Below are 21,060 nucleotides of genomic sequence, written 5' to 3'. Positions count from 1 at the left end.
CCCTGGCTACTGTCCTGCCTCCCTGACCCTGGGCTACTGTCCTGCTTGACCCCTGACTACTGTCCTGCTTGACCCCGGACTTCACTGTCCTGCTTGACCCCTGGCTACTGTCCTGCTCGACTTGGCTACTGTCCTGCTCTCGGACCCTGGCTACTGTCCTGCTTCTTCTGACCCTGGCTAATACTGTCCCGTTTTGACCCCTGGCTACTGTCCTGCTCGACCCTGGCTACTGTCCTGGTTTTTCTGACCCCTGGCTACTGTCCCAAGCTTGACCCTTGCTACTGTCCTTGCTCGAACTTTGCTACTGTCCTGCTTGACTCCTGGCTACTGTCCTGCTTCTTGACCCCTGGCTACTTCTGTCCTGCTCTCGACCCTGGCTACGTCCCTGCTTGACCTCCTGGCTACTGTCCTGCTCTCGACTTCGACTACTGTCCTGCTCTCGACCCCTGGCTACTGTCCTGCCTCGACCCCCGGCTACTGTCCTGCTTGACCCTGGACTCACTGTCCTGCTCTCGACTCTGGCTAATGTCCTGCTCGACCCCTGGCTACCGTCCTGCTCGACCCTGGCTACCAAGATCCGCCCTAACCCCGTCCCAACCCCGTCCTGCTCGACCCTGGCTACTGTCCTGCTCGACCCTGACTACGTCCTGCTCGACCTGGCTACCGTCCTGCTCGACCCTGGCTACTGTCCTGCTTGACCCTGACTACTGTCCTGCTCGACTCTGGCTAATGTCCCTGCTCGACCCTGGCCGTCCTGCTCGACCCTGGCTACTGTCCTGCTCGACCCTGCTGGCTACCGTCCTGCCTGACCCTGGCTACTGTCCTGCTCGACCCTGGCTACTGTCCTGCTCGACTCCTGGCTACTGTCCTTCCGTTTCGACCTCTGGCTACTGTTTTTCTCCCTTGGAGTATGGGAACACACACACTCAACATAAGCACTAAAGATCTCTCTCTCTCTCTCTCTCTCTCTCTCTCTCTCTCTCTCTCTCTCTTCAGCCTTTACCTGTACCACACACATATCACCACAAACAAGCGACACCATTTGCGTTCTGTGCCACACTTCTTCCGCCCCCTCCCGTCACATCTCACACCCCTCTAGCACACATCTGTCACCATTCACTCTCTCTACCACACTTTCTCCCCAACTTTCATTAGACAAAATTCTCTTCATCCTTCGTGTTTTTCCCTTCATTTGCATAATGGTACAGTTAACGTCTGTACACTCTGTTAGTCTCCCCTCACTTTCACTCTGGCCTGACCCCTCACTCTACCCTCTCTCCCATCACTGTCACTACACTCTCATTCTCCTTTTACTCTTACCCTCCCCTTACCCTCACTTTCACTCCTTACTCTCTTCTCACTATTTCGTCACTCTCACTTTCCTCTCCCTTCTCACTCTCCCCTCACCTTCTTTGATACTCTCTCCTCATCTTCCTCGCTCGTTTACTCTCTTCTTCTACTCTTCCTTCCTCCCTCTTCATTCCTAAACTCTCTCTCTCTCTCTCTCTCTCTCTCTCTCTCTCTCTCTCTCTCTCTCTCTCTCTCTCTCTCTCTCTCTCTCTCTGACACCCTCCTGGGTCTGTGTCATGCTTCACTCTCTTTCTATCAAACTTTGGTCATCTATTCTCTGTCAATCTCTTCATCCCCCGCCTCTCCCATCCTCTTCCCCCTCTCCTCTCTCTTCTCCCCACCCCCTCCCCTCTCTCATCCTCTCCCCCGGCTCTCTCTCTACGTCTCTCTCTCATATTCACACCCGATATCACTATGTGGACTAGACCTTAACCATATCTAACATAACACCACTTGACTTGACCTGATCTAACCTAACCTAACCTAACCTCGTTCTCTTATTTCTCTTCCTCCACCTCTCAATTTGTCATACCATCCCGGCTGAATACTGTACTCTTCTTTTTCTTCTTCTTCTTCTTCTTCTTCTTCTTCTTCTTCTTCTTCTTCCTCCTCCTCCTCCTCCTCCTCCTCTCACTTGGTTCATCACCCGGTTGCCTCACTCTCCCTATCCTCAGTACCAACAAGTTCCATCTCTTTTATCTTATCCAATTTGTTTTTTCTCCAATAAAGAAAAGTTTCATGATTCAGAATTTGTTTTTGTTTTTTAAATCATCGTTGTTGTTGATGTTTATTGTCTTTATTTTACTTTGTTCTTCTTACTCTCTTTATCATCAGTATCTCTGTGTTGTGTGTTCTCCTGTTTCTCCTCTCATAGATTATCGCGGATTATATCAGGTCTTCCGTCTGTCTGTGTCTCTACAGTACAGGTATACAGCATACATCTACAGTACAGGTATCACTAGAGCAAGACAAACGTGGAGTGTATCATAAGAGAAGCAACACAACAGGTACACGTCTCCCCACCTATGGTTTACCTTTCGTCTAACTTGCTTATAACTTTACCTAACCTAAACCTTAACTTTAACCTAACCTAACTAACCTAAGCCTAACCTAACTGGTCTTAACCTAACTTAACTGGCCTTAACCTAACCTAACTAGCCTTAACCTAACCTAACTAGCCTTAACCTAACCTAACTAGCCTTAACCTAACCTAACTAGCCTTAACCTAACCTAACTAGCCTTAACCTAACCTAACTGGCCTTAATCTAACCTAACTAGCCTTAACCTAACCCTGAATTCAGCCTTTTAACCTAACCTAACTAGCCTTAACCTAACCTAACTAGCCTTAACTCAACCTAACTAGCCTTTAACCTAACCTAACTAGCCTTTAACCTAACCTCTCACTAGCCTTAACCTAACCTACCAGCCTTAACCTAACCTAACTAGCGCCTTTAACCTAACCTAACTAACCTAAGCCTAACCTAACTGGTCTTAACCTAACTTAACTGGCCTTAACCTAACCTAACTAGCCTTAACCTAACCTAACTAGCCTTAACCTAACCTAACTAGCCTTAACCTAACCTAACTAGCCTTAACCTAACCTAACTAGCCTTAACCTAACCTAACTGGCCTTAATCTAACCTAACTAGCCTTAACCTAACCTCACCTAACTAACCGAACAAACAGCCAACTCACTCGTACTTGAAGGTAGGTGACAGGGAGAGATAAGACGTTGGTGTCATAATGTTGTATCTCAGCGGTGTTTGTCTGATATTAAGTTCACTGATTCCTATGTGATTATTAAATGCTGTTTTTGCTTTACCTATTTTTGTTTTAACCTATAATATTTTTTTCAAGACATCTATAAGATTATTGAGTTTTATGCCATCAAGTGCTTTTACAAAATCATAAAAAATAATATGTAAATTTCTTTGAACTTTTAATGACTTTTCAATTAAAATTATTCTAGTTTCATTCCATTTTCTAAATCCATTGCACGCATGGCTTACTAATCAAACTGTCCTGAACTGGCTGCACCTTCAAGGCATCTGGAACTTTAAGCATTACACAAATTGAGTTACGTATTGTTGCAATATATTTAATACCATTTCTGTTTGTTTTAAAATTTCTTCAAGAAGCTGATGAACCCAATCAGACGAAGCGCCAGTGAATCACTCTTATTGTCACTGTGGATGCTGATGATTCACTTTGTTTAACACGGTTACACACTGAAAATGTAAACAGGCAAGCGTGGGTATTCTAAAGATCTACTGAGTAAGAAGGTCTCTCAGTAGCATACTTAAACATGTTCTCTACTGCGCCACATGTCACCCCCCCCCCCACACACACACATAATGACCCATAATGAACTATAACAAGTTGTGCTGTCAGTAAAATGAAGAAATCTCTACTGTGTGCAAGACCGGCCTTATGAGTGACACTTTTCCGTCGATATTTTACTCAAAGAAGAAAACTGTGAGCGTTGTAACCATTAGACACAGTGTAAACCTGGTGGTACAGTATAAGCCACGAGTCACCACTGCCTAACACTCCTGCCAGTGATGTGTGACGAAAAACATTAACATGTAACTATTGCCTCGTACATATGAACTTTCTTACATTATATTTTGGAGTGAAGTAAATGATAACTATTTATATCGATGTGTTTATATACATACAGACCAGTGTATCTATCAGTAGTATGTCATTAGCTATCGCACTCAAGTACTGCACAAGAGGCGTTCTATACTACCATGTTCACATCACAACCATTTACCATCACTCACTAGTACGGGTAATCTTCCATGATATACTAATCTATTGGTACAATCATAATGTGGTATAACGCTTAGTATTAATAAACTTAACTCAGGTGACTTAAATTTGAGTGTACAGTACAGGTGTCCTTCTGTGTGAGACGAGTGTGTAGGAGAGTACAGTGGTGGAAGACTTGTTTAATAATATTGTTGAGTCTTCCTCGTCATGAAGTGTGGACACTGACCCTGTGGTAAGTGTTGACAGTACTTATGGAGGCGTCTTCACAACCAGCTACACTACTGTACTCTCTGAAACACAGAGTAAATCTTGTACCTATATTTCTTAATTATAACTTTATTATCTTAATACAAAAACTACCCACTCATCAAACAGTATATCGCATAAATGTGTTCCTTGAGACCACGTACAGTCGCCTGCACTTATACCTGGTACAGTGGCTGGTGTGTTGTCTCTATGTTTCTTTAAATTGTATAAAAACTCCCGGAATGGCCCCTAAAGAACCTCACACTAGCAGCCAGACTAAGGATGCTAGATAAGCATCCAAAGAGTTGCCACATCTCACAAAATGCACCAGCCACTGTACCAGGTAAAAGTGTAGGGGATTGTACAAAAAGAAGACAGTATTTGGGTTAAATTTACAAGTAGACGGAGTAAAGGAGAGAGAGTTGACGGCCACCAGAGAGACTTGTGGAACAGGGGAAGATAAGGCAGGAGTTGTTCAAGTGTGATCATGGGGAGAGAGAGTTAGAGCCTGGAGAAGGGGGCCGTCAAGATCCTCACTACACCTACCATAAATTTTGTATTATTATCACTGAAAATTTGTTATTTTCTCCACTCGTTGTTCTGAATGTATATTCTTAACAGGAACATCAGTCATAAAATAATCGTGAAATTACTAAACATACAAAATAATTAGTTCACTTATGAACATATTACATGATCCATCCCTTACTGAAATAAGTACAGATAGTGCATCGGCCTGAATGTCGACTTTTACACAACTAAAATATTATAAAAGAAAAACATTAACAGCTTGAGTTTGTGTCACAGCGACCAGTCAGTCAGTTCACCTTAAAAATATGTTCAATGAACAGTGTATCGACGGCGGTGAATTAGCCTAAATACCTGTCCTTTCTGACCTGACTGATAGAAATACATATTTTCCTGCATGAGGTACAAATATTTCTGTTTCACCCTCGTCAAGTGTGTGTGTGTGTGTAGTTGGGCTGTGTTATAACCTGTTCTTATTACTGTGGCATCAAAAGTTCTCCTCCGATTCTCATTACTAAACAAAAGAAATATACATTATACAGTCACTCAAAAAACTATCAATACAAAACTGTGTTGAAAAAATATAACACAACGGACGAAAGATTTTGACAACCCTACCGAGACAACAAGCGTCACAGTGTTCATTCTGGAATTCATCGATCACCCCGAGTATAGATAGTTTTGTGAGTGACTGTAGAGTATCTTAATTGATATCTCGTGTTTGATCTAACTAAAATATCCAAGCTCTAACACCTTAGTTAACCAAGAGCAGAAATACATTTTAACATTGTTCTCTTCCTATACACGATAAGATAAGTTAACCTAATCCAACCGAATTTACCTTTAGTGTATACCGATCATAATTCAACTTCAGTTTATTTAAAGTTACGTAAATCTAATCTAATGTATCCTAAATCTGACCTAAGCTAACCTAAATAAGCTAACTTAAATTTGACCTAAACTAACCTAAATCTGACCCCAACTAACCTAACCTAAATCTGAACTTTAATTAACCTACCCTACCTAACATAAATCTGACCTAAACTAACCGAACCTAACCTAATCTAACGTAAGCTAACCTATATCTAACCTACAGGTAGTAGGTGGTACGCAGCTACCAAACAGGGAGGTACTACCGCCTGGGAAGATATTGGAAGCATAATGTGTTGTCTGATGGTAGACCCTGCTGCCATATGTGACCAAGTCCCAGGTTGCTCATCTGACTTTCTGCCTCATTTATACACAACTGCAGGGTCTCAATTGTTTCTCTTACTATTGACAACACAACATAAATATATTGTTTCTCACTATTGATCTGTTTTATTTCTTTATCTTTATCTATTTATTCATGGTTCATTTATTATTATTATTATTGTTATTATTATTTATCATTTAATATTTGTTTTTTCGCTTCCCAGGCCCCGATGTGGGTCAGTGACCTGTGCCCGGGTGAACTAATCCCGTTAAAAAATAAGTAAAAAGTAAATAAATAACCCTGTACTGGCAGGGACCACTCAGAGCACGACATACCCTCATCTGCGTGGATCTTACTTCTCTAATATACTGTCATGATGTCAGGGAAAAGTTAAATCTAGGAGTAGAGGAGAGTTTTGCAGCCGACAACTCCCGGGTAATACTCGGTGGATCCAACACACATTTTCGTCATAACATTAGTATTTGTGTACTGGCCGAGGCTTCACGGCTCCTGTTACCCCGATGTTAGTTCAAGTTACCTCCACTTTTACGGTAATTCCCAAATATGTTTTTTTTTTCTGGTTGGTATGACAGCTGCCGAATTACTTTATTTTTTTGTTTGGTCAGCTGTGGGATTACAATATTCTTTTACTGAATGACATGACACATATTACGTCAACCTATTTTTCGGTGTGTGTGGTAATGGTTCACCCTCCCGCTCATATATATAATCAACGACCTCACCAGCCAGGACTCGAACCCTCGACCTACTGTGTGGGACCAGGGAACACTACCGACCATGCCACAAAGACACTAAAAGCAGTTCTAGACTGTGATTATATGTTCAAAGTCCGCGTGTTATATGGACTAAAAATGAGTATATATATATATATATATATATATATATATATATATATATATATATATATATATATATATATATATATATATATATATATATATGTACACACAATTTGTGTGTGTTTTGTGCTTTAGGTATACCGTATAGACAAATAAAGACAGAGACACAAACAGAGAGAGAGAGGAAGAGGGGGGGGGATGGGACGTTCGCCTCGACAGCAAATGATTACAGGTTTGGTTCTCGTCCAGAGTTGAGGACTTAGTTTCCTCGTTGTACATCAGCTCTTGCGCACTAAGGAATAAATGAATGCAAAGTAATTTGCGCGTTGATAATGGACCAGCGTCCTGCCAAGGTGGTGGATTAACCCACTAGCTGCTGAATGATGGTGGAACAACCCTTGGGTGGACCAGCATCCTGCCAAGGTGGTGGAGTAACCCACTAGCTGCTGAATGATGGTGGAACAACCCTTGGGTGGACCAGCATCCTGCCAGGGTGGTGGAGTAACCCACTAGCTGCTGAATGATGGTGGAACAACCCTTGGGTGGACCAGCATCCTGCCAGGGTGGTGGAGTAACCCATAGCTGCTGAATGATGGTGGAACAACCCTTGGGTGGACCTGCATCCTGCCAGGGTGGTAACCCACTAGCTGCTGAATGATGGTGGAGACAACCCTTGGGTGGACCAGCATCCTGCCAGAGCTGCTGCTGAATGATGGTGAACAACCCTTGGGTGGACCAGCATCCTGCCAGGGTGGTGGAGTAACCCACTGCTGAATGATGGTGGAACAACCCTTGGGTGGACCAGCATCCTGCCAGGGTGGTGGAGTAACCCACTAGCTGCTGAATGATGGTGGAACAACCCTTGGGTGGACCAGCATCCTGCCAGAGTGGTGGAGTAACCCACTAGCTGCTGAATGATGGTGGAACAACCCTTGGGTGGACCAGCATCCTGCCAGGGTGGTGGAGTAACCCACAGCTGCTGAATGATGGTGGAACAACCCTTGGGTGGACCAGCATCCTGCCAGGTGGTGGAGTAACCCACTAGCTGCTGAATGATGGTGGAACAACCCTTGGGTGGACCAGCATCCTGCCAGGTGGTGGAGTAACCCACTAGCTGCTGAATGATGGTGGAACAACCCTTGGGTGGTGGACCAGCATCCTGCCAGGGTGGTGGAGTAACCCACTAGCTGCCGAATGATGGTGGAACAACCTGCGGATCAAGACCTGCCAGGGTGGTGAGCAACTCACTAGCTGCTGAATGATGGTGGAACAAACTCCTTGCGGACCAGCATCCTGCCAGGGTGGTGGAGTAACCCACTAGCTGCTGAATGATGGTGGAACAACCCTTGGGTGGACCAGCATCCTGCCAGGGTGGTGGAGTAACCCACTAGCTGCTGAATGGTGGTGGAACAACCCTTGGGTGGACCAGCATCCTGCCAGGGTGGTGGAGTAACCCACTAGCTGCTGAATGATGGTGGAACAACCCTTGGGTGGACCAGCATCCTGCCAGGGTGGTGGAGTAACCCACTAGCTGCTGAATAAAGTCGCCAACCACCCGGCCACCTAATACAGTACATATACATCCTTACGATACATCATTGTGTCATAATCTACAAAACAACTCCAACAAAACAAATCACAGACAATAACCTGGTCAGAAACAAGAGGTCAACACTCACTCTCCTTGTTGAGCCTGATCTGCTTCCTGGCGACACCGTACTCATTCACCACGGAGCAGTTGTAGGCGCCGAAGTCGTGGGTATCGGCATCATGTATCACCAGGATGTTTCTTAATCCTTCCTCCTGCTCGTCCTCCACCACCTCGTACCGCGGGTCAGCTGTCGGGGTAGGAGACGAAGTGTTAGGTGGTGGTAGTGGTGGTAGTAGGTGGTGGTGGTAGTGTTGTTTGTGGTGGTAGTTTTGTTAGTGGTGGTAGTAGGTGGTGATACTGTTGATAGTGGTGGTAGTAGGTGGTGGTGGTGGTGGTAGTAGTGTTAGTGGTGGTAGTAGTGTTAAATTATTGAATAAATTGAAACTACCAAATTATTTAACAAACTGAACAAGCTGAACAATATAATTTTATATTATGATAATGAACAAATTCAACCGTTAATTCATTTTACATCACTAAATACTAATTAACAATGAATAAACTGAATAAACTGATGTATAATGCATTACTGTGACACTGCATAATGAAAAATAACATTCCCATTGCATCATATAAGATAAATACAAGATCTGTAAAATGTATAATGAAAAATCTGTAAAAAATAAATATAATATCCAAAAAAAAAAAATTCAAATTAAATTATACAAAAGCCAGATATAAAATTCTTATATAAAAAGACGTAAATATTCAAAAGCAAATTAAAAACCAATTAAAATAAATAATAAAACAAAAAAATACACAGTAAAGAATAATTTTAAAAACTCAACATTTAAAAAATATATAAAAATTAAAAATCTTCTATATTTGTATATAACTGACGTAAATAGAAATAATAATACTTCATAAATTTGTATCAGAATAAAAACATAAACATTTCCATAATAATATTCATAAAAAAATATAATATATACTGTATTAATATATTAAACCCTTGGGGCAGACGGAGGCTCACCAGATCACACAACAGCCGCTAACTTGAGGCAGAAAATATTATGTTAACAGAAAATAAAAATAAAAAAGTACACAAAACACGAGACAAAAGTTTTGCTCTCCCTTCCCCGGCTCTTCCCTTCCTCCCTTCCCCGCCTGAGGGTCGCCAAAGGGGTCCAGGTAGGTGGGGGATGTGGAGGTGAGGAGAGAGGGGAGGGGTGAGATGAGGGGGCGGCCAGTAGGGGGTGAGGTGGGGAGGGGGGGGTGAGGGATGAGGGAGGAGAGGAGGGAGGGGTGAGATGAGGGCGGGTTGTGGTCGAAAGTGTGGGGAGGATGAAGAGGAGGGGGAGATGCTGAGAGGGGGAAGTGAGGAGAGATGAGGGGCGGGGGGGAGATGAGGAGAGGTAGGGGGGTGAGGCTTGTTGAGGTACATAAAAGAGAGTAACCAACACATCCTGGGGTGAGAGAGGGGAGGAGGGGGTGAGAGAGGGGAGAGGGGAGAGGGGAGGAGGGGTGAGAGAGGGGAGGGAGAGGGGGGAGGGGAGGGGGAGGGAGGGGGGGAGAGAGGGGAGGAGGGGGTGGGAGAGAGAGAGGGAGAGGGGGGAGAGAGGGGAGGAGGGGAGAGGGGGAGGGGGGGAGAGGGGGGGGGGAGAGGGGAGGAGGGGTGAGAGAGGGAGGGAGGGGTGAGAGAGGGGAGGGAGGGGTGGAGAGAGGGGAGGGGAGGGGGTGAGAGAGGGGAGGAGGGTGAGAGAGGGAGGGAGGGGGGGAGAGGGGAGGAGGGGTGAGAGAGGGGAGGAGGGGGGAGAGAGGAGGAGGGGAGGGAGGGGAGGGGTGAGAGAGGGGAGGAGGGGGTGAGAGAGGGGAGGAGGGGGAGAGAGGGAAGGAGGTTGGGGGGAGGAGGGGTGAGAGGGAGGAGGGGGGTGAGAGAGGGAAGGAGGTGAGAGAGGGAGGAGGGGTGAGAGGAGGAGGGGGGAGAGGAAGGAGGTGAGGGGAGGAGGGGGAGGAAAGGAGGTGAGAGAGGAGGAGAGAGAGAGGGGGAGGGGGTGAGAGAGGGAGGGGTGAGAGAGGGAAGGAGGGGGTGAGAGAGAGGGAGGGGGAGAGGGAGGAGGGGGAGAGAGGGGAGGAGGGGATGAGAGAGGGGAGGGAGGGGGATGAGGGGGGAGAGGGGGAGAGAGGGGAGGGGAGGGGGTGAGAGAGGGAAGGAGGGGGTGAGAGAGGAGAGGAGGGGGAGGGAGAGAGGGGAGGGAGAGGGGGAAGGAGGGGGGGAGAGAGAGGAGGGGGGAGAGAGGGAGGAGGGAGAGAGGGAAGAGGTGTAAATTAAAATGAAAAGATGATAAAAATAAGGAAATATAAAGGTTAACCTTTAAGGAGAGTTAACATACATAATAGAGATGAAATAAGACACTTGAAGTAGATAGAATGTGGATCTTCGTAGACAACTTCAACATAAACAGACAATAATAAAATAGTAAATAATATTAATGAAGAAAAAATAATAACAACAATAATAATAATAATAATAATAATAATAATAATAATAATAATAATAATAATAATAATAATGATGATGATGATGATAATAAAAAAAATAAAAATAATAATATTGATGTAAACAAACGAAAACCAAAGAAAAACTCACAGCTAAGGGAAACTATAAATATTTTCAGGGAAATTACTCTGCTCATGACATAACTGATTATTTTTGTCAAAGAAAATTAATGGGTGATGGAGGAGTATGATGGTGATGGTGGGAGGAGGTGATGGGTGATGGGGAGGAGTATGATGGGATGGTGGATGGTGATGGTGGGAGAGATGGGATGGTGGAGGTGATGGGTGATGGTGGGAGGGTGATGGGTGATGGAGGAGTATGATGGGTGATAGGATGGAGATGGGAGGGTGATGGTGGGTGGGATAAGATGGTGGGAGGGTGATGGTGATGGAGTATGTGATGGTGATGGTGAGTGATGGGTGATGATGGAGTGTGATGGGTGATGATGGAGGGTGATGGGGATGGAGGAGTGTGATGGGTGATGGAGGAGGATGGGTGATGGAGAGGTGATAAGAGGTGGAGTGATAGGAGGTGATGGGTGATGGTGAAGGTGGATGGGTGATGGTGGAGTGAGATGGGTGATGGGGAGGATGGAGAGGGGGAGTGTGATGGGTTGATATGAGAGGAGGGTGATGTGAGTAATGGGAGAGCTTTAACCATTTATTCATCACTTAACTCAATCCTAACCTAACCACTTATCCTTGTATACCGTCTTATAGATTTCCGCCAATCTTGTTTAAACTTAAATTATAATCTGTCATTTCCCATTATCGTCAATTTACGTGTTGTTAAGAGACAGCGGCTCTATCTCTCGGGATATACACGGTGGAGAGAAGCTGTGTGTGTGTGTGTGTGTGTGTGTGTGTGTGTGTGTGTGTGTGTGTGTGTGTGTGTGTGTGTGTGTGTGTGTGTGTGTGTGTGAATGGCCAACCTAATCAACGAGTAGAAAAGACGAAGAGAAGGAAAGGATAAGGAGGAAGAAGAGGGCGATAGAAAAGGAGGAGGAAGAAAAAAGATAGAAAGGAGGAGGAGGATAACAGAAGGAAGATGAGTAAAGGAAGAACAAGAAGAAAAGATAATAAAGATGGGAGGTATATTTTTCCTTTTACATCCCTGTCCAACACAACACCAAGACACCTGAAGCAGCACTCCCTAGCGTCAACACAACACCCGGAGTCTCAGGCGAAAAATACTCCCATGTTTACTATTTTACTATGCCAGTAAGACTCCGTACACAACCCCTACTTAAGTCTCAATTTGTAAAAGATCGTACGATATTTACTGCTGGTAAGTGAGGATATATTTAAATAATTAATCGTATTAATTTAATCTATAAACTAAATTCGGAATTAATATCAAAATCCCACTGTTGTAAAGTTAACTAAGCGAACTGGTGATTGAATTCTCAGATCCGTTCACAGGGAATTTAATACACACGGTTTTTCATTAATAATTCAAAACTTCTCCAGAACAGTTGGGTAAAAAATATATATGAATAGATTTGTAAATATTTTCTCAAGTCAGGGAATAAATTACGTTTCGTTTCTTAGAGTAAAAAAAAATAAAGAAAGACTTTAAAAGGAATTTGATTAACATTAATAAGTGATCCGGTCCAGGCTTCTCTCTTCTCTCTCTCTTCACACCAGCACTACCAATACACACACGCACCACTACCATCACCACACACACAATATATTACCATTACTTAGCATCAGTTAGTCTAGGGGACTTATAGACTTCCTACTTGAAAGTCCACATTAACGAGATGCTCTCTCTCTCTCTTCTGTCTATCTATACTCTCTGCCTGTCTGTCTGTCTCTCTCTCTCAAGGTGCAGGACACCAGACACTGCTTCACCCTATCTCCATCCAAATAACATTAGCGTCATTACACCAATACAAATGTAATCTCATACCCGCGGATGGGTGGGGTGTAGTAGCGGGAGGCGGGTGGGCGGCTGTGGCTGGGTGGGCGGCTATGGTGGGGGTGGGCGGCTATGGTGGCTGTAGGCTGTGTGGCTGAGTGGTTGTTTTTTTTTTTTTTTAGAAAATAAGGAGTCTGCAATAGCCGGTTGGCTGTGCATGGCAGCTCCTGTAGAGAGTTACTACCACTCTATCATCCATGAATCTATCTAGCCTCCTTTAAAACTTTCCGTCCCAGCACTTACTACAAGTTGCTAAGCTTGTGGGTGGGTGGTGGGTGGGTGGGCAGTGCATGTGCGTAAGGGCGGTGGATGTTAGGTACAGGCAGTAAGTAGTGTGTGGTAGTCACGGGTGATGGGTGGCAGGACTGGGCGGCGGGTGTGGCGGATGGTGGGCGGCCAGTTGTACTGGGGCCTGTTCTCACGTGCTAAGCGGCGCTGTCTCCATCATAAACGGCCGAAATTCTTATTTTTATCTAATTAAATGGCCATATTCTCCTGTTGTATATATATCACAAGTTGAAGATAGTGCAAGCTACTGAGAGGAGAGGGGAGGATGGTGAGAGGGGGAGGATGGTGAGGGGGAGGATGGTGAGAGGGGGAGGATGGTGAGAGGAGGATGGTGAGAGGGACGATGGGTGAGAGGGGAGGATGGGAGAGGGGAGGAAGGAGAGGGGAGGATGGGAGGGGAGGGATGGTGAGAGGGGAGGATGGTGGAGAGGGATGATGGTGGAGAAGGGAGGATGGGTGAGAGGGGGAGGATGGTGAGAGGGGAGGATGTTGAGAGGGGAGGGATGGTGAGAGGGGAGGATGGTGAGAGGGGAGGATGGTGAGAGGGGAGGATGGTGAGAGGGGGAGGTGAGGGGGAGGGAGGTGAGGGGGAGGGGGGAGGATGGTGAGAGGGGGGGGGATGGTGAGAGGGGGAGGATGGTGAGGGAGGGGAGGATGGTGGGAGAGGGGAGGATGGTGAGAGGGGAGGATGGGGAGAGGGGAGGAAGGAGAGGGGAGGATGGTGGGATGGTGAGAGGGGAGATGGTGAAAGGGGGAGGGAAGAAGGGGAGGATGGTGGAGAGGGGGAGGATGGTGAGAGGGGAGGAGGAGAGGGGGAGGATGGTGGAGAGGGGAGGATGGTGAGAAGGGGAGGGAAGGTGAGAGGAGGATGGTATGGGAGGGGGAGGATGGTGAAAGGGGGGAGGATGGGTGAAAGGGGGAGGATGGTGAGAGGGGTAGGATGGTGAGAGGGGGAGGATGGTGAAGGGGAGGGATGGTGAGAGGGGAGGAGAGGGGAGGATGGTGAGAGGGGAGGATGGAGAAGGGAGGAGGAGGAGAGGGGAGGATGGTGAGAGGGGAGGGATGGTGAGAGGGGAGGATGGGAGAGAGGGGAGAGGGTAGGGGAGAAGGGGAGAGGGGAGGATGGTGGAGGGAGAGGGGAGGGATGGTGAGAGGGGAGGATGGTGGGAGAGGGGAGGATGGTGGAGAGGGGGAGGATGGTGAGGGGAGGGAGGGTGAGAGGGGGAGGGATGGTGAGAGGGGGGGAGGGATGGTGAGAGGGGGAGGATGGTGGAGAGGGGAGGATGGTGAGAGGGGAGATGAGAGGGGAGGTTGGTGAGAGAGGGAGGATAGGAGAGGGGAGGATGGTGGAGAGGGGAGGGATGGTGGGAGAGGGGAGGATGGGAGAGGGGGGAGGATGGGAAGGGGAGGATGGTGAGAGGGGAGGATGGTGAGAGGGGAGGATGGAGAGAGGAGGAGAGGGGGAGGTTGGTGAGGGGAGGATAGGGAGAGGGGAGGATGGGAGAGGGGAGGATGGTGAGAGGGGAGGATGGTGAGAGGGGAGGATGGGGAGGGGAGGACGGTGAGAGGGGAGGATGGTGAGAAGGGGAGGAAGGTGAGAGGGAGGATGGTGATGGTGAGAGGGGAGGATGGGAGAGGGGGAGGATGGTGAGAGGGGAGATAGGAGAGGGGAGGATGGTGAGAGGGAGGATGGTGAGAGGAGGATGAGAGGAAGGATGTAGAGGGGGGTTAGAAGGGAGGGCGGTGAAAGGGAGGGCGGTAGGGGAGGGCGGTGAAAGGGGAAGGAAGTGAGAGGAAAGAATGGTGAACGCCCCCCCACACTACCACTATCACCAAATACCGACCATCACTGCCGCCGTTCACTCGTCATATCTCACAATAATTTCAATCCAGCTCTCACCAACACTTATAAACAGCGGCCCATCAGAGTAGCCAACCTCACAGTCGAGATGGGAAAAACTTGAAATTTCTTAAGTTTTGTGTGTGTGTGTGTGTGTGTGTGTGTGTGTGTGTGTGTGTGTGTGTGTGTGTGTGTGAAGAAGATAACTTGTTGACGAAGAAAGTCTCTGACAGGTGAGATAAGTTTTGACCCCAGTTTTTTCTAATCAGGGAAAGTTGAAGAGAGTCAGGGTGACCTTTTCACCTGTCTCCTGCAACAGGTGTGATGCAGGTGTACCGGGTATAATAACAGTGACGTGTGTGTATGATACGTGTATAATATAGTAACATGTGTGTATGATACGTGTATAATATAGTAACGTGTGTGTATGATACGTGTATAATATAGTAACGTGTGTGTATGATACGTGTATAATATAGTAACGTGTGTATGATACGTGTATAATATAGTAACATGTGTGTATGAAACTAAAACTTAAAACTTATCTAACAAAAACTAAAACAGGAAAACAATCTGAAACTAAATATAAACCAAAAATTAAAACAAAAAATTCGAAATATAACTGAAAGGTCGTACACTAAACCAAAATAAACCTAAAAATAAAAAAAAAAATTAAACTAAAACAATATAAACCACAAATGTTAAATGACACTGAAAATAACCCTAAAAAATCGGCAACAGAAATTTAACCTAAAAAATAAAACAGAAAACTCAAAATTAAAATAAAAAACCACCTAAAAAATTAAAATAAACTCTAAAATACAAAACTAAAAAAAAACCTACAACTAAACCTGAAACTTAAACCATCAAAAACCCAACCATCCCCTCACTACATACAATACCACCTCAGGTCAACTCCGCCCGTTGTACGCCCGTGATCCGGATAGGACTTGGGATAGAAACAGTGCTACACTCCAGGGTCACGGTGTCCCCCATCCGGCCCTGTTGTTCCCCGGCGCTCACGATGGTCGGGGGCCCCTTCACCAAGACCCTGAGCTGGCCCTGTAGCTCCGGGAAGCCTCTCACCGCTGCCACACACTTGTACACCCCCGCCGTGACGGCTCACACTTACCACCAACTCGTTACCTGAGCCGATGATCTGTGTGGGGGCAGAGATGAGCGTGGGTTAGTGATTATAGTGTGGGTTAGGGATTATAGTGTGGGTTAGTGATTATAGTGTGGGTTAGTGATTATAGTGTGGGTTAGTGATTATAGTGTGGTAGTGATTATAGTGTGTGTTAATGATTATAGTGTGTGTTATTGATTATAGTGTGGGAGTGATTTTAGTGTGAGTTAGTGATTATAGTGTGGGTTAGTGATTATAGTGTGTGTTAGTGATTATAGCGTGTTAGTGATTATAGTGTGGGTTAGTGATTATAGTGTGGGTTAGTGATTATAGTGTGTGTTAGTGATTATAGTGTGTTAGATTATGTGTTAGTGATTATAGTGTGTGTTAGTGATTATAGTGTGGGTTAGTGATTATAGTGGGTTAGTGATTATAGTGTGGGTTAGTGATTATAGTGTGTAGTGATTATAGTGTGTGTTAGTGATTAGTATGTGTTGAAGGATTATATAGTGTGTTAGTGATTAGTGTGTTAGTGATTATAGTGTGTGTTAAGTGATTATAGTGTGGTTAGTGATTATAGTGTGTTAAGTGATTATAGTGTGGGTTAGTGATTATAGTGTGTGTTAGTGATTATAGTGTGTGTTAGTGATTATAGTGTGGGTTAGTGATTATAGTGTGTGTTAGTGATTATAGCGTGGGTTAGTGATTACAGTGTGTGTTAGTGATTATAGTGTGAAATAGTGATTATAGTGTGGGTTAGTGATTATAGAGCGTATATAAACTACCACAACCATCACCACAACTACCACTACCCCATACCACACCACAATCACCATTACAACCAAAACACGCCACTACCACCATTCTCACCTTCACCGGGAGAGCGTCACCACACACACACACACACACACTACTACTACTACTTTGCTGTCACTCGGAATCGAGTATGACGATCATCCAGCTGTGATACAATGATATGAGTTATTAGGGATGTCACCTTCACTGGTGAGGCTTGAGGTGACTCAAGAGGCCGATACGCGACCGGCAAGGTCGTTCACGGATGTTGCACATGTGGGGGGCTACATCTACAGCGGGAGGGGCGGCGACAGCGTCCTTCCGGCGTTGGCGCTTGTCTGCCTCGTTATGCAGTCGGGCTAACTCGAAAGTATTGACAGCTTCTCGTGTGGACTTCTCCAAGCATTACGGTGTGGAGTGATCATATCCCAGGTGAAGGGGCCCTTTTGGCACCTTTTCAGGTTTGTCTTAAGACTATCCTTATACCTTTTCAGTTGCCCGCCAGCATTATGTTTACTATTCGTTAGGTGACTATAAAGTAGCTGCTTTGGCAATCTACTGTTGTCCATGCAGATAACATGGCCAGTCCAGCGTAGTTGTTCATGGATAATGGTCGCCTCGATGCTTTTACAGTTGGTGTCAGCAAGAATACTGGCATTTATTTTCATCTCTTGTCTTCCCAGGGAACTCGGTGGATGGAACGTAGACTACGTTGGTGAAAATTTTCAAGTGCCTTGAGGTGCCTCCTGTTTATGATCCATGTCTCGCTGCCATATAGCAGGGTGGGGAGGACCACTGCTAGATATACGTGTAACTTTATGGATAATTTCAGCTCCCTACAGCTAAAGACACGGGTACGGTGTCTGCCAAAGGCTTGAGATGCACATCTGATCCGATGCTGAATCTCTTCATCAATGTCTGTGGCGGTGAACAGGTGGGAGCAGAGATACCAAAAGTGGGTAACATTAGAGGGTAGTACTGTTAAGCTGGATGGATGGTGGAGGTGTATGTGAACCAGGGGCAGGCTGGAAGAAAATCTGAGTCTTTTATACATTCACCTCAAGGTCGAAGTATGCATATGCATCTGCGGAGGTGTTCAGGATCTCCTGTAGGTCGTGTTCAGTGTGAGCAACATGGGTGAGGTCGTCTGCATACTTAAGTTCAGTAATGGAAACTGCCGACACCTTTGTTCTTGCCTGGAGTCGTTTTATGTTGAAAAAGCCCTTCATCAGGTACTCGATGTCCACCCCGCTGGCTAAATTGGCACTGGCACGAGTAAGGAAGGCAGCCGAGAAAATAGAAGAGTGTTGGTGCCAGTACACACCCTTGTTTAACCCCTGTTTGGATGGGGAAGAACTCAGACTGGGTGCCGTTGTGCAGGACACTGCCGTTCATGACATCGTGGAGCTGCCTCACAATGGCGATGAATTTTGGTGGGCAGCCAAAACCGCTGAGGGTCCACCAGAGGGCTTCCCTGTTGACCGAGTCGAAGGCCTTGGTTAGATCAATGAAAGCCATGTACAGATCACGACAATGTTCTCTGCACTTTTCCTGTATCTGGCAGGCAGCAAAGATCATGTCAGTGGTGCCACGTGATGGTTTAAAACCACATTGAGATTCTCGGAGGAAGTTTTTCACCTCAAGAAGAAGTCTGTTTTGGAGGACTCGGGCGATAATCTTGCCAACTATGTACAGCAGCGAGATCCCGCGGTAGTTGCCACAGTCTGACCGGTCTCCCTTGTCCTTATAAATATTGACGATGGAAGCGTCTTTAAGAGCTTGGAGGATTTCCTCCTTTTCCCATATATTCTCCAGGAGAGAGAGTGGAGACGGCTGGTAAGCAGAGGTCCTCCTGCTTTATACACCTCGGCTGGGATTCCATCAGACCCTGGGGCTTTGTTATTTTTCATATGTTTGATGGCAATAGCTACCTCATCCAGGGATGGGGGATAGCTGAGGTGGGTCATCTCTGGATGCTGGGTAATCAGGACATCCACATCGGTGTTTCGGTTGAGCAGTGAATGGTAGTGCTCTTTCCAGCGCTGAAGGAGGCCTTCATAGTCTTTAATTAGGGAATTGGCGTCGGATGAGCGGAGGGGGGCTGCGCCACAAGTGATTGGCCCATAAAATGTTTTAATGGAATTGAAAAATTCGCGCATCTTGTGATGATCTGCAAATTTTTGTGTTTCATGCTCTATTTTCACACACACACACACACACACACACACACACACACACACACACACACACACACACACACACACACACACACACACACACACACACACACACATCATGTATTCTCCCAGTAAACACTACTCCTTGCACTGTCACTATGTTGAAATGAACTGTAGTTTGAACTTTCCCCATCTAGTTATTATATGTCTTATTTAGTCACTTATGTTACTTGTATATTATTTGTAATTCGTAACCCATTCCCCAAATATGTAACTGTATATTTTCAGCCTTCTGGCTGCCAAGCTCTTTCAATAAACCGTTAATTATTATTATTATTATTATTACACACACACACACACACACACACACACACACACACACACACACACACTCTCTCACACTGAAACACTACCACCACCACCCACTGTATATTTAGTGTGTTTCAACAATTACCCAATTTAACTTTGATCATAAACACTGAGAGGAAGACATAGTGAGATGATAAGATAATTCAACCCCTTAATCCAATATTCTGGTGAGTATATGTAGTGATGGGCGGTGGTGCAGTGGTTAGCAGGTTACCCTCAGTACCTTGGATCACTTAACTAGGGATATGTTTATAAATAACTTCCTTATTAAGTTTATTATCATTAGTAGTAGTTGTTGGTATTATTATCATTATCATCACTAATATTATTATCATTATTATTATTAGTCCTACAGGTTTATGTCTTACCCCCTATAAAATGTCTAATTAAACAGTTCAAAAGAACATCCATGATAATATATTCTGTATGTTATAAATAAAGTGTACTCAGTGGGCAGGCCGAGTCAGTCACTCCAGTAATGCATGAATTTCTCCCGTGACTATGGAGGTGATAACGCGTCTAACTGATTACACTGAAATTAACCCACAATAGAGAATGCACATAAGTAGCAACCATAACCTACTATATCAAGATGAATTCCTTTAAGATTCTATACACTTAATTTTCTTCCTTAACAAGAGAATGTATTTAACTAACAAACACTAAGGAACCCGATACAGCCATGGATTCATAAAGGTTCCTACATTATCTCCTCTGGCTGATGAGGTGAGGACTCTGGCCAGGGTGACGTCCTTCCTCTCAGTGTAGGAGTTAGTGAGTGAATCGGGCCCCTCAGGATAGGTTGTCATAAGAGCTGCCTGATGAGGTTAAAAATTATATATGTACTAAGAATCGGGTTTGTATAATAATAATAATAATAATAATATTAATAATAACAGTAGTGGTAGTAGTAATGATAATGCAGTAGTAGTAGTAGTAGTAGTAGTAGTAGTAGTAGTAGTAGTAGTAGTAGTAAAAACAACATCACAATTACATCTCCAAGAAGTATAAGTACACCTGACCATAACAGTTTTAGAGAACACTGAGTGGAGAGGAGGACAGTACCGTGTCAGATCCCTCCTGGTGCCACACTATAGTGGCTGGCGGGTTAGAGTCCACATCACATTTAAGCGCCACCTCCTTCCCCGTCTCGGCCATTACGTCCCTGGGCAGTGAACGGAACATGGGGCCATACTGCACGTGCACACTCTGGGTCTTCTTGGATGTGCCCACCTTATTCGACACCTGCCGTAGAGAAGGGGGGAAGGGAATTTTTACACCTGTTAAAATCTTGGACACGTGTCGACTCTACTTGATAACTGGAGAAGGGAAGAAACTCTTACACGTGTTAGGTGTTTGGACAAGTGGTTACCGTGTTGGACAGCTGTAGGTGAGGCTGTGTGATACAGGGATAAATTCTTAAGCTTGTGTTATGTG

At 45.4% G+C, this 21,060-nt stretch overlaps 1 protein-coding gene across 1 annotated transcript in view; it reads right to left on the bottom strand.

Moving 5' to 3' along the window:
* Positions 1 to 16,068: 16,068 nt before the first annotated feature.
* The window catches only part of LOC121865830 (irregular chiasm C-roughest protein-like), a gene marked incomplete at its 5' end in the record, with an annotated part of 36,786 nt that continues 31,794 nt past the window's right edge, over positions 16,069 to 21,060 (bottom strand). Inside the window, 3 exons of the mRNA XM_042365383.1 lie at positions 16,069 to 16,315; positions 20,328 to 20,441; positions 20,689 to 20,868. Coding sequence (XP_042221317.1) covers positions 16,124 to 16,315; positions 20,328 to 20,441; positions 20,689 to 20,868 — 486 coding nt within the window. The remainder of the gene's footprint in view (positions 16,316 to 20,327; positions 20,442 to 20,688; positions 20,869 to 21,060) is intronic.

This window comes from Homarus americanus, unplaced genomic scaffold, assembly GCF_018991925.1.
Source record: "Homarus americanus isolate GMGI-L3 unplaced genomic scaffold, GMGI_Hamer_2.0 scaffold17213, whole genome shotgun sequence".
NCBI lineage: Eukaryota > Metazoa > Arthropoda > Malacostraca > Decapoda > Nephropidae > Homarus > Homarus americanus.
Note: the sequence above shows the minus strand (reverse complement) of the source record. Positions and strands in the feature narration are given on the sequence as shown.